At 37.0% G+C, this 14,532-nt stretch overlaps 1 protein-coding gene and 1 pseudogene across 1 annotated transcript; one reads left to right on the plus strand and one right to left on the minus strand.

Annotated features, from left to right (window-relative positions):
* Positions 1 to 1,732: 1,732 nt before the first annotated feature.
* LOC148198468 (uncharacterized) lies at positions 1,733 to 6,677 on the minus strand (annotated as a pseudogene).
* A 2,043-nt stretch (positions 6,678 to 8,720) lies between these two features.
* Positions 8,721 to 14,305, plus strand: LOC148198469 (uncharacterized). The gene is made up of 7 exons (XM_088115817.1): positions 8,721 to 8,829; positions 9,629 to 11,232; positions 11,296 to 11,451; positions 11,533 to 13,101; positions 13,453 to 13,822; positions 13,892 to 13,983; positions 14,099 to 14,305. Exons 1-7 carry the CDS (start codon positions 8,721 to 8,723, stop codon positions 14,303 to 14,305), a joined length of 4,107 nt encoding a protein of 1,368 aa, XP_087971943.1.
* Positions 14,306 to 14,532: the final 227 nt, after the last annotated feature.

The following is a 14,532-nucleotide window of genomic DNA, read 5'->3' on the forward strand; positions in this document are numbered from 1 at the left end:
CATTCAAAATATTATATATTTATAAGTTGTGATAATAGTAATAAATTTGAAATGAGATCCTAAAAATTTTAATAATTACGACAAATATATAAATGTGGTTAACTATTTTAACTAAAAGATAAATTGATTTGTTATTTATATTTAAAAGGTTTATTTAATATTAAAAGATATCTTTGAGATGTTATTAGATATAATTAGATATTATTATTAGATAATAATAATAATAAAATATACTATTTAGGAATTTGTAAGATCCCGAGAAAAGGGAATAATTTTTTTATTATATAAAATTTTGGTTGCGTAAGGATAAGAAAAATGGGAAATATTTTTATAATAGTTTGTTCGTGTAAGGATAAGGCATTTAATATTACACATGTGCATCTTTCTTGTATATTGTTTTGGCTGTAGTTTTTTTGCGTGAAGGTAGTTTTCTTATCTTTTTCTTTCCTTTCAACCTCTTTTTTCAATGAAACTCTTTTCTTCCTCTTGCCATTTTTATTATTTTGTGGGTGAGGTGCTCATTACACACTTTATTCATCACTCATTCCTAACACAATCCATTAGCTCCTTCTTTCATCCTAAGATAAAGGGTAGTATTATGATCCTTTTCTTTTCAAGGTTTTGTAGTGGCTTAAAACACGAAAATAAGTTTAAAACTCAAAGGGGCTACCATTGAATTAATATCAGGATGAACTTATTTGGCCAAGTAGCTAAAAACAAGAAATACCTCAATCATGTCAAATAATGTATATCTACCTAAGTTGGAAAACAAAATTATCAAGCTAAATATTAGATTATAAACAAAACATGAGCAAGTTACTCAAGAAAAATAGGAATGGCACACGATGGTCCATCCATCACCATTAGGCACACGATGGGCAAGTAATGACAGCTCGAATGATGGTCTTAATCCAAGACATGACATAGTACCCACATTCCCATGAATCTAGCTGCTTGTTACACTAAAATAAAAAACTAAATAGTCAAGCATTTAGATCATTCAATAACTAGTAAAATATAGAACTATAAATGACTTACAACCTTTGGATACAGGACGAATACTAGCTGACCTCAGTTTTTACCCATTACTCTATTTACATTGAAAACACAAGGTAATATTAATATAACTATATTTATCATAAAATGCGAAGGTTAAAATGAATTTGAAATATAAAAAGAGAAACACTTACCCTTGAAGCAGGTTTCTTAAGTCATTTTCCATCTTCCTGTGCAGCGAACAAAACCATACAATTTTACACTGTTTGGGAATGATGAGCATCAGCTGCCAATGAGACCTATCATGATTCATAAATAGTTAGTAAACTAATTAAGAAAACTTTAATGAAATTTTACATCAAACAACCCATACCCATCAATGTATGGCACAAAGTATATGTCTCTGTTCGACTCAACCATCCATGTTTCCAAATACTTTTGTTTGCTCTCAATTGTCTTACCAGAAGGTCGGATGGTCTGAGGTTCAACAAATCCCTACATGGAAGACCGACCTTGGTCCACAATGATTGTGTCCATGTACCTAAAATAACAAAGTTAAGTTGTTAGAAACTAAGAATGTAAATAAGTTTAATATGGAAGACAAAATTAACTATCTTACATGCACCATAGTTGAAGGATGAAAATATTCAACATCCTTTCTCCCCCAATGATCTCTAGTGCATCATTGAATGTGATATATACTGGGACATGGGGGGATGCCAAATACTCTATTATCCTAGTATACTTCTACTGGTCCTCTGTTCAACCTGGGTAATTTTGTCATGAGCTTTGCTAGAGGACCATCCTCCGCTTTAGCCAAGTCATCATCTTCATCTATGACTAGTTGATGCATCGGCTGCTTGTGGGGACCTATGAACTGAACATAAAAATTTCAAAGTTATCAATAAATATTTTTAAATTTAACATACAAAGACTAATAATAAAAATATTATACCTGCCTGTGGTGTAGCAATGTGTGACATGATCAATGCTTTAGGCCAGACTATAAATGTTCCTATAAGCCTCCCCACAAAATGAATTTCTGAAGTGGGTACAGGCACCTGAGCCTGAGGATCCTGAACCTCGTCAATCGTCACACGCATGTGGTGGGGTAATAGGGGAACACCATGAACAGTCTGCCCTCCCTCAAGTACTCGTCCAACAGCCACAATGTGTGCGGGATCCCCATCAACCAACAGCTCATACTGACCACTATACTCAGTAGGCTCTACAACAGAGCATGATCCCTTAATGCTCACTCTAGGTGGTGTGGGGGCTTCAATGGGCAACTCCATGGTGTGCTGCGTCATGGAATGCAACTTCTTTTCAAGCGCTCTTTGAATTTCTTTTTGCTCTTGTAGTTGCTCCATGAATCGTTGCTCCATTGATCTCATGCTTTGGTTTAGCCTTTCCTTTCGCTGAAGATCCATCTTCCTCAATGCCTCCTGACTCATGGATTGAGTGTTTTTTTGTGCAGGGCCAAAGTAGTCACGAAGACCAATCGCCCCAAGAACTCCACGTACACGTCCTGCGTGCTCGAGCTTTCTAATGGCCGTTGTTAGAATGTTGTCCCTACCTTGGCGAACAAATGTTCCCTGAGTTTGCTGCTCAACCAACTCATCCTACATATAATAAAAACTTTATAAGAAGGAAAATACGATGATAAATACACAATCAAACAATGCTTTGGTTTAAACTTACAATTTTTTGTGAGATCAAGGCAGTTGAGGAAGATGTCATTCTCCCATCAGATTTAGTACGAGCAGCCTTCCATAGCTCATACCTAGCAGGTGCAGGTGCTAGGTCGGGGGACTCAAGTCCTAAGGCCTCCGCTCGAGTCTTCCTCATCTTCTTCTCAAGTTTTGCATAATCACCTCGTGATAACACGTGTGGTGCATCATTTAGCCTTTGCCTTTCTTGGGCGACTAACCTTTTACCCTGTGAAACCATGTATATTCATAAGTGTAAAATCATAATAAATTGCATTAACTAAAGATTCTGTAGATGTTAAGAGACTAACCTTCCAGTTGCCACGAAGACCAATCGCCCCAAGAACTCCACGTACACGTCCTGCATGCTCGGGCTTTCCAATGGTCGTTGTTAGAATGTCGTCCCTACCATGGCAAACAAATGTTCCTTGAGTTTGCTGCTCAACACACTCATACTGCATATAAAAAAAACTTTGTAAGAAGGAAAATACGATGATAAATACACAATCAAACAATGCTTTGGTTTAAACTTACAATTTTTTGTGAGATCAAGGCAGTTGAGGAAGATGTCATTCTCCCATCAGATTTAGTACGAGCAGCCTTCCATAGCTCATACCTAGCAGGTGCAGGTGCTAGGTCGGGGGACTCAAGTCCTAAGGCCTCCGCTCGAGTCTTCCTCATCTTCTTCTCAAGTTTTGCATAACCACCTCGTGATAACACGTGTGGTGCATCATTTAGCCTTTGCCTTTCTTGGGCGACTAACCTTTTACCCTGTGAAACCATGTATATTCATAAGTGTAAAATCATAATAAATTGCATTAACTAAAGATTTTGTAGATGTTAAGAGACTAACCTTCCAGTTGCCACGAAGACCAATCGCCCCAAGAACTCCACGTACACGTCCTGCATGCTCAGGCTTTCCAATGGTCGTTTGTAGAATGTCGTCCCTACCTTGGCAAACAAATGTTCCTTGAGTTTGCTGCTCAACACACTCATACTGCATATAAAAAAAACTTTGTAAGAAGGAAAATACGATGATAAATACACAATCAAACAATGCTTTGGTGTAAACTTACAATTTTTTGTGAGATCAAGACAATTGAGGAAGATGTTATTCTCCCATCAAACTTAGTACGAGCATCCTTGCATAGCTCGTACCTAGCAGGTGCAAGTGCTAGGTTGGGGGACTCAAGTCCTAAGGCCTCCACTCGAGTCTTCCTCATCTTCTTCTCAAGTTTTGCATAACCACCTCGTGATAACACGTGTGATGCATCATTTAGCCTTTGCCTTTCTTGGGTCACTAACCTTTTACCTTGTGAAACCATGTATAATTCATAAGTGTAAAATCATAATAAATTGCATTAACTAAAGACTTTGTAGATGTTAAGAGACAAACCTACCAATTGGCAGACTCTCTAGATGCACAAAACTGCATCCACTCCTTTTGTGTGAAATTGTAGTGTTCCCATGGATTCTCATGTTGTCTATCTCCAAAGACATATACACGTGCCAGTCTTTTCTTGAAATCCCTCCATCTGGTTGCTACATGGGACATTACTTTCTTTCTAAGCTGAGTAGTGTTTGGAATTTCATAATTTTGCTGTTTAAACTAAAGAACATGTTAATGACATAAACCTATAAGAGAAAAAAGTATATCAAATTTATTTTAAGTATACATACCTGAATATCTTGCCATAAAAGGTTCTTGTCGACCTTTGGGACGTCCTCCCAAGAATTAAGAAGGATATACACATGGGTTTTTGCTAACACACCCAAATAACTCCTAAACCTATCAGCATTAGGCCCTGATGGCACACCTGATCTGGGGTCAATGTCAACATGTCTCCTCTTGCCATCAACGCATTGGGATGTCACTTCTGGCAATCGTGTGACAGATTGACGACGTCCCGATCCTGAGGTCGACATACCTGCAAAATATATACAAGGTTTGTACTACATCAAATGTGATGAATAAGACAACATTTAAAGTCACTAAAAAATATCACAAAACCTATTAAGATATTGTTTTCTCCCAGATCCCTTCATTGTGATCACTACGTCATCGACCCTCTCTTCAATGGGTCTTAATACAATAGATGTTGTCTTAAGTATATCAAGAGAATCTTCATCATCATACCCGTGCATGTTTTTTCCTTCCAAAACCACTGACCATTTTTGATTTGCTGGATCATTTACGTAGAATATTTGTCTTGCTTGACTAGCCATAATAAATGGTTCATCAGTGTAATTCATCTTGTTGAGGTCCACCAATATGAAACCAAAGTCATCTATCATGACACTGAAATTTATATCAACCCATTTACACTTGAAAACTAGGACTCTAAAACTGACATAATCAACTTCCCATATTTCTTGTATTATTCCAAAATAACTCATGGATGTTGTGATTGGACTTTTGTCTTTAGAACTAGAAAAGTGCACAACCTTAGCTTGTAGTGTAACTCCACTATTTTGAACTCTACTTTTTTCATCTTCTACCTTTGTCTTAAAAGAAATATTGTTTATATAGTACCCACCATATGTAATGACATCTATGTTCGGCCCGCGAGATAGCCTCAATAGACTTTCAGAAACATCTGGAGTCGCATAAATCGTTTTCTTAAACCATTGTAAGAAGGGTTTGACATGTTCATTAAGATGTCATTTTTCACTCATTCTTGAGTATGCTGCCTTTATTTCATTAACGTGTTCAGAAATATAAGGATTCACATCAAGAGTGTTGTTTAAGATGTACAAATGAGCTTGATAAACTTCTTTTCTACTAACACACTCAATTCTCACACCTCGAACTCCTTTACCTTCACATTTTCCTTCATGTATGCTCTTAGGAAGACCCACTGGTTCACAACTTGGCATATAACTTGAACAAAACTCAATGGCTTCTTCTGCAACGTATCGCTCTATGATTGAAGCTTCTGGTCGATACTGATTCTTGACATATCCCTTTAAGATCTTCATGTATCTTTCAATAGGGTACATCCACCTTAAGAAAACTGGTCCACATATTCGAATTTCTCTTACTAGATGAACAATCAAATGATCTATGATATCAAAAAAAGAAGGTGGAAAATACATCTCCAATTCACACAGTATTCTTATTCCTTCATTTTCCAATTGATCTAAACCTCTAGGGTCAACAACTTTCTTGCAAATGGAATTAAAGAACAAACTCAGACGTGTCAGAATACCTCTAATAGAAGCAGGTAATATGCCTTGAATAACAATTGGTAACAATTGTTGCATCAATACATGACAATCATGAGACTTTAAACCAACTAAATTTAACTCTTGCATAGCAACAAGGTTACTAATATTTGAAGAATAACCTTGTGGAACCTTCACACTTCTTAAAGAGTTACAAAAACTTTGTTTTTCTTTTTTAGAAAGAATGTGACATGCTAGGGGCAGATAGGTGCGTCTTCTAATTGACTGTGGATGTAACTCAGAACGAATTCCCATGTCAGCCAAATCTTGTCGTGCTTTTATTCCGTCTTTTGTCTTTCCTTTCACGTTTAATAAAGTTCCGATGACACTGTGATGGAAGACCATCAAAGACATACATTGGACCTCTTACTAGAGCCATGGCTAAGAGAGTTCAAGAGGAAGAAGGATCACTTAATATTTTGCTTCTATGGAAGGTGAATTATCTTAAACCTTCTTCTCTTAATTAAGCATGTTTACTTTGTTTTGTAGGATTAAATAAATTGGAGGGAGCAGCTGCCAACATGGCATTTGGCACGTGAAAGGAAGGCCTGGTTGGAGAAGCTTGCTGCCAAAGTCATATGCACCCAGCCAAAACCCCAAAATAGCCCAACGTTGGATGAGAAGATGCTTCAAACACGTGAGGAGCTGACCTGGAGCAAGGCATGGGATTTGCTGGAAGGATTTGGTGTTGCTGTTACGCTTCCCATTTGAAATTAGGCGGGAGTTCAATTCAGAAAAGAGACCCATCTTCACTTATAAATAGGATGGTTTCTTCCTTGTATGGTACTTTTAGAGCTATGCCCAAATGCTGAGAAATATATTCTAGTCTTGCATTCTGCTCTTGAGTCAAAATTGCTTGCTAATTCTTCATTTTCTCTCAAGCTTCCTTCCATTATATGAAGGCTTTCTGAGCTGAGAGGCTTCACTCATTTTACCTTGCTTCATTCAAACATCTCCATCACCATTTACTCCATCAATTCCGCTGCACACCAACACATCTACCACACCTCTGATCTGGGAGCTTCAGGCCACTGGTTTCCTCTGGAATTTGGCTCTATCAAGTGGTATCCAGAGCTTAGGTTCTCCACGCACCAAGGAGCTAAGCATTTCTTCTCATTCTGCAATTTAATTCTGCTGAATTCCATCTCTGTTTATGTTTCAGTTTTAATTCTGTGTCAGTTTTTGTTCTTTTAATTCTGCTTCTGTAATTTTGTTCCAGCCTTTAATTCTGTGTTCTTATAGTGTTTTATGTCCATTTTTCATTTTAAACGGTGAATCATTTCTTGTTTGAGTCAATTCCAGCTTTGAACTTTAAATTCTGTTTTGTCTAAAGTCTTGTGCAAACTACTGTTGCTGTTTTATAGTTGTCACTGTTTTGAAATTGTTTCTGTTGAGTTCTGTGCTTACCAGTGCTATACAAGCTGATTGTTACCATTAGAGGCAGTGATGAGTTGATCTAGCCTTGGTAATATAGGCTGAAGCATCCAATAAGCCAAACTGGTTTTAAAATTCTGTTTAAATCTGATGCAGAATTTTGTTCGCTGTTCTAAATCATCAAATCTGTTTTCAACTGGTTTTGGTTGATTCTAAAGCTTGATACAACATTGTTTAGTGTTGTTGAATGATGCTAAGAGTGTAGCCAACCATAACAAGCAATGAAATGCAATTTGCATAGCTTGGTTGTGCATAGACACTAGTCATTTGCTATTTCAGATTTAAATTTGGTTTATCACCGTGCCAATTTTCATTGCATAGTTTAATCTGAGTTTGGTCATGCTAAGCATCTTTAATTCCAGCTTAGATCTGTGTATTCACATTTCCTAGAGTCTTTTCCTTGCTGATTCAAGCTTTGATTCCATAAAACTGAATTTGGTTGGTTATTTTGGTGCCATTTACTGCATAAGTGGTACAGCAGTAGGGAATTTCGAAAATCTGCTATTTCCTTGCTGTTTTATAGCTTGAGCAAGTTTCAATTGATGGTTCAAAGTTGCTAGTACTGTTCATTTGGTCAAACATGACTTATATGCAAATTTGCATTTGAAACCATCAATTTTTGAGTGAAAATGGAAGTGAAACAATGATTTTGAATTATAGGCAGTTACTAAGTTGTCTTAAGGTCTGAACATGTTCAAAATCATCATTAAAAATTGTTGAAACTGTCCAAACAAAGATTGAAACATTTCCATATAGTTTTGGATCTCAAACCACCAAAATTCAGTCTAATTTTTCTGGTGCAGTTCTGTTTTCCAGCTGTTGTTTGGTAATTTTGATGCAAAAAAAAAAAAAAATTCATTACTGGATTGTGAAAAAGCTGGTTCCATGATTAAAAAATGAAATAGATGACTCAAAGAAGTAATATCAAGTGATAAAAAGCTGTTGAACTGTGCAATCCAGATTACAGGCCCTGAAAAATCAAAATTCAAAAATCTGAAAGTCATTGGGGCATTTTATCAAACAGTTTTGAAAATTATCAAACAGTTTGCATTTGGAATCATTTGTGAACTGTGTTTGCGTTTTTTTTTGCTTTCTTAATCTGTTCTAGCACCTTTGATAGGTTCCTTTTGTGTACTTGTTGTTTTTCCATACCTAGTTCATTTGTTTACCACATTTTTGGCTTCCAAAATTGTCAATTATTGCTGGAAATTGGTGTGGAAAACTGGTGCAGAATGGTAAATCTAGCTTGGTTTGTTTGAGTGGATTTAAGGTACTGTGACAGCTGTTGTGAAGCATCCAGTTGCAGAAACCTTTACTTATAATGGTAGCATACTAGGAAGTGAGGGGAAAGCTGAAATGAAAAGCAATTATGAGCTCTTGAGTAGATGCAACTCTGCTGTCCAGCAGCTGCAGAATACATTACAGCAGCATAATTTGCCACCAGAATTTGAACAACTTGCATACTGTTTTGAGATACACTTGGCAGCAGCTGAAGATTGAAGTCCACACTATTTTTACACATTTAATTGAGCTTGTTTGAGTACTCATATCACGGAACCTTGTAGTTTTTTTTATATTTCTGTTGTTGTGCCAAGTGACTTGGGAAAATGCTTTTGAAGCAATTCCAAGCTCACAATTGAACATTGTAATAGTCCAATTTCGTTTTCTTAGTGTGAAAGTGTGTCAAGGGGCTCCAAGTGTCACTTGCACTTTCACTTAGGGCCGTCTAGCATTTACATTCTTGCATCTTTATTGCTTTCCTTAAATGTCTTGAGTAATCCTTTTGTTTTTAGGTCTCCGTGGTATCTAGGATAGCATAGCATATAGTAAACCTTTCTTTGGTTTGTAGGTTCATAACATTTAAAAAGAATTTGAAGAATTTCTACTTAGAAACTAAAGTAAAAGAACATTCTAAGGAAACTCTGGCTAAGGAAGAACTTGGTTTCTAAGCTTGTCCATTTGTGACTCACCTCTTCTTCCTGGGAGCTACTTAGAAACATCTTTTACTTCTAGAATCTCTTAGAAATTTTTCACCAAAAACAAAGAAAGTTTGTGAAAATTTTTTTCATTCATTACTTGTCAAACATTTTGAAAACCTTTTGAAAATTTTTCTTTGACAAGAATGAGTCAATCAAGTGTGCAAGGAAGTTTGAAACCCAATAGTGAAATGTCTTTAAGGGAAGAATTTGAGCAAAGATTTGAACAAAGGGATAAAGAGATTAGGGAGCTCAAAGATATGATTAGTCAACTTTTGATTAATGAAGATAAAAAGAAAGAGAGGTCTTCCCATAGGAGAAGAGAAGAATCATCATCTTCTCCAAGTGAAATTGAGCAAAATAGTAGTCATCACAATGATGACCACTACCAAATGCCTCCTAGAAGACAACATAGAGTTAGAGAGCATTACCCAAGAGAGCCTAAGATTGATCTTCCTTCCTTTCATGGAAAAGATGATGTAGAAGAATACCTAGAGTGGGAAATGAAAGTTGAGCAATTGTTTGAGTGCCACCAAATAGATGATGAAAGGAGAGTCACCATGGCTTCTCTAAGCTTCCAAGGTTATGCCTTAATATGGTGGACAACCTTAGTCAAGGACCATAGGCTAAGACACTTACCTCCCATTAGGTATTGGAATGAAATGAGATCTGCCTTGAGGAGGAGGCATGTACCAGCCTACTATGATAGGGAGATAATGGATAAACTCCATAAACTCCAACAAAGGAACATGAGTGTTGAGGAATATAGACAAAAAATGGAGTTACTCATGTTGAGAGCTGGGATAAGAGAAGAACCTAGGATAACAATTGCTAGGTTTCAAAGTGGACTCAACTATGACATAAGAGATAGGGTTGAACTTATACCCTACAATGATCTCAATGAGTTAGTCCAACTTTGTGTGAGGGTAGAGCAACAACTAAAGAGGAAAAGCTCCACCAAGAAAGATTACCCTCATAGTTCTCACCATAAGAAAGAGTATAAGAGGGAGGGTAGTCAAACCAAGACAAGATATGAAGAGAGAGAGAGAGAGAGAGGAAAAGAAAAAGTCAAAGAACCTTCAAGAGATCATAAGAGTAAGGAGACTAAGTGCTTTAGATGTGGGGAAAAAGGGCACTATGCATCTGAGTGCCGCAATAGAAGGTCAACTTACATCCTTGAGCATGAGAGTGAAAGTGAGGGTTCTTCATATAGTGAGTCTGAAACATCCACTTCTGAAGAAGAAGAAGCTTTACCTTGTGATGGTGACTTACTTATGGTAAGGAGACTCCTGGAAAGTAAACATGTAGAATTAGAACAGTCACAAAGAGAGAACCTATTCCACACAAGATGCAAAGTTTTAGAAAAGACATGTTCAATGATAGTGGATAGTGGCTCTTGTTGCAACTGTTGTAGTTCTAGAATGGTAGAGAAGCTTGGCTTAACCACTACTCCTCATCCTAAACCTTACAAACTTCAATGGATCAAAGAGGAAGATGGAATAGTAGTTAAAGAACAAGTAAGTGTACCCATTTCCATTGGCAAATATGAAGATCAAATTGTTTGTGATATAGTACCAATGGAAGCTGGGCACATATTACTTGGAAGACCTTGGCAATATGATAAACAAGCTTTACATGATGGAGTCACCAACAAAATCACCATTCAACACAAGGGAAAGAAAATTATTTTGTGTCCTCTTACACCTTCACAAGTAAGAGAGGACCAAATAATTCTTAAGAAGAAATTGGATGGAGAAAAGAAAAAAGAAAATAAGAAAGAAAGAAAGAATTTGGTAACCCATGCCTCAGCCCATGAAGTTGTCCAACCTCAAACCTTGAATATTTCCAAAAATCTTTTTCTTGGACAACCTCATTTCCTTCTTTATTGCAAAGAGGCATTTGTTTCAATCACTCATGGACTTGGTTCTCTACCGAAGGGGTTGCAAAAACTTTTAAAGGAATTTGATGATATATTTCCCAAAGAGGTACCAAGTGGATTACAACCTTTGAGGGGAATAGAACATCAAATAGATTCGGTACCTGGGGCAAGCCTACCCAATAGGCCAGCCTATAGAACCAACCCTATGGAAACAAAAGAAATAGAGAAACAAGTTAATGACTTGTTGAACAAAGGGTGGATCCAAAAGAGTTTAAGTCCCTGTGCTGTGCCTGTGTTGTTGGTCCCTAAAAAGGATGGGTCTTGGAGAATGTGTACAGATTGTAGGGCCATCAACAACATAACTATCAAGTATAGGCATCCCATTCCTAGGCTAGATGACATGTTGGATGAATTACATGGAGCAAATCTCTTCACCAAAATTGATCTTAAAAGTGGATACCATCAAATAAGAATTCATGAAGGAGATGAATGGAAAACTGCTTTCAAGACCAAGTTTGGCTTATATGAATGGTTAGTCATGCCCTTTGGCTTGACCAATGCTCCAAGTACATTCATGAGATTAATGAATCATGTGCTTAGGGAATGCATAGGCAGATTTGTAGTGGTCTACTTTGATGACATCTTAATATATAGTCAAAGTCTTCAAGAGCATCTTAGACATATCAAGGAAGTCTTGCTTCTTCTTAGAGAACACCACCTCTTTGCCAACTTTGACAAATGTACTTTTTGTCAAGAAAGTGTGATTTTCCTTGGTTTCAAAGTTGGAAAAGAAGGTGTGCATGTTGATCCAGAGAAGATCAAGGCTATACAAGAATGGCCAACCCCTAAAAATATAGGAGAAGTAAGAAGCTTTCATGGGCTAGCTAGTTTTTATAGGAGATTTGTGAAAGACTTTTCCACCATAGCTGCTCCTTTAAATGAGTTAGTCAAGAAAGATGTTCCTTTTCTTTGGGGTGATAAGCAAGAGTTGTCTTTTGAGACTTTGAAACATAAGTTAACTCATGCACCCATTCTCGTTTTACCTGATTTTTCCAAAGCCTTTGAATTAGAATGTGATGCATCTGGGATAGGTATAAGAGCTGTTTTAATACAAGGAGGACATCCCGTAGCTTACTTTAGTGAAAAACTTAGGGGACCTACCTTGAACTATCCTACCTATGACAAAGAGTTATATGCCCTCATTAGAGCTTTAAAAACTTGGGAACATTACTTGGTTACTAGAGAATTCATCATCCACACTGACCATGAATCTCTCAAGTACATAAAAGGGCAAGCAAAGCTAAACAAAAGACATGCCAAGTGGGTGGAATATCTGGAGCAATTTCCCTATGTCATCAAACACAAAAAGGGAAGTACTAATGTTGTTGCGGATGCTTTATCTAGAAGACATGCATTATTAGTAACCCTAGGATCCCAAATATTAGGATTTGATGACATAAAAGAGTTGTATGAAAATGATGAAACATTTGCATCCACTTATTCATCATGTCTTAAGAAGCCTTTTGATGGATTCTATCTTTCTGAGGGGTATCTTTTTAATAAAGGAAAACTTTGTATACCCCAAGGATCCATTAGAAAACTTCTTATCAAAGAGAGTCATGGAGGAGGACTTATGGGCCATCATGGAGTTGATAAAACTCTAAACATTTTGAAAAGTAAATTTTATTGGCCACACATGAGAATAGATGTTCAAAGGCATTGTTCTAAATGCATAGCTTGTTTACAAGCTAAGTCAAAGATTATGCCTCATGGACTTTATACACCTCTTCCCATAGCTAATACCCCTTGGGAGGACATAAGCATGGACTTTGTCCTAGGATTACCAAGAACTCAAAGGGGTTATGATTCTATCTTTGTGGTAGTAGATCGTTTTAGTAAAATGGCTCATTTTATACCCTGCCACAAAGTAGATGATGCTAGCTATATATCTCGACTCTTCTTTAAGGAAATAGTGAGATTGCATGGTTTACCCAAATCTATAGTGTCTGATAGAGATGTGAAGTTCCTAAGCCACTTTTGGAAAACTTTATGGGAAAAGCTTGGGACTAAACTTCTATTTTCTACTACATGTCACCCACAAACTGATGGGCAAACTGAAGTAGTTAATAGATCTCTATCTACATTATTAAGGGTAATATTAAGAGGTAACAATAAATCTTGGGATGAACATCTACCTCATATTGAATTTGCTTATAACAGGGTAGTCCACAAGACTACTAATCTTTCTCCTTTTGAGGTTGTTTATGGTTTTAATCCTATCACACCTCTTGATTTACTACCTCTTCCAGAACCATCTCTTTTTCTTCATAAAGAAGGTGTTTCTAAAGCGGAGTTCATCAAGAAGTTACATGAGAAGGTCAAAAACCAAATTGAAAAACAAACTCAAAAATATACAGAATACAACAACAAAGGGAGAAAGAAAATAGTTTTTGAAAAAGGAGACCTAGTTTGGCTTCATTTGAGAAAGGAAAGATTTCCCTCTCAAAGGAAGTCCAAACTTAGTCCAAGAGGAGATGGTCCATTCAAGGTGGTCAAAAGGATAAATGATAATGCATACATCTTAGATCTTCCTGAAAGTTATGGTGTCAGTCATACTTTTAACATCTGTGACTTAATTCGTTTCTCAGGAAATGATCAACAGGATGCAACAGATCTGAGGACAGATCCTTCTCAAGAGGGAGGGTCTGATGGAAGACCATCTAAGACATACATTGGACCTCTTACTAGAGCCATGGCTAAGAGAGTTCAAGAGGAAGAAGGATCACTTAATATTTTGCTTCTATGGAAGGTGAATTATCTTAAACCTTCTTCTCTTAATTAAGCATGTTTACTTTGTTTTGTAGGATTAAATAAATTAGAGGGAGCAGCTGCCAACATGGCATTTGGCACGTGAAAGGAAGGCCTGGTTGGAGAAGCTTGCTGCCAAAGTCATATGCACCCAACCAAAACCCCAAAATAGCCCAACGTTGGATGAGAAGATGCTTCAAACACGTGAGGAGCTGACCTGGAGCAAGGCATGGGATTTGCTGGAAGGATTTGGTGTTGCTGTTAGGCTTCCCATTTGAAATTAGGCGGGAGTTCAATTCAGAAAAGAGACCCATCTTCACTTATAAATAAGATGGTTTCTTCCTTGTATGGTACTTTTAGAGCTATGCCCAAATGCTGAGAAATATATTCCAGTCTTGCATTCTGCTCTTGAGTCAAAATTGCTTGCTAATTCTTCATTTTCTCTCAAGCTTCCTTCCATTATATGAAGGCTTTCTGAGCTGAGAGGCTTCACTCATTTTACCTT

The sequence above is a fragment of the Vigna umbellata genome, chromosome 5, assembly GCF_029865625.1.
Source record: "Vigna umbellata cultivar VRB3 chromosome 5, Vumbellata_1.0, whole genome shotgun sequence".
Lineage (NCBI taxonomy): Eukaryota > Viridiplantae > Streptophyta > Magnoliopsida > Fabales > Fabaceae > Vigna > Vigna umbellata.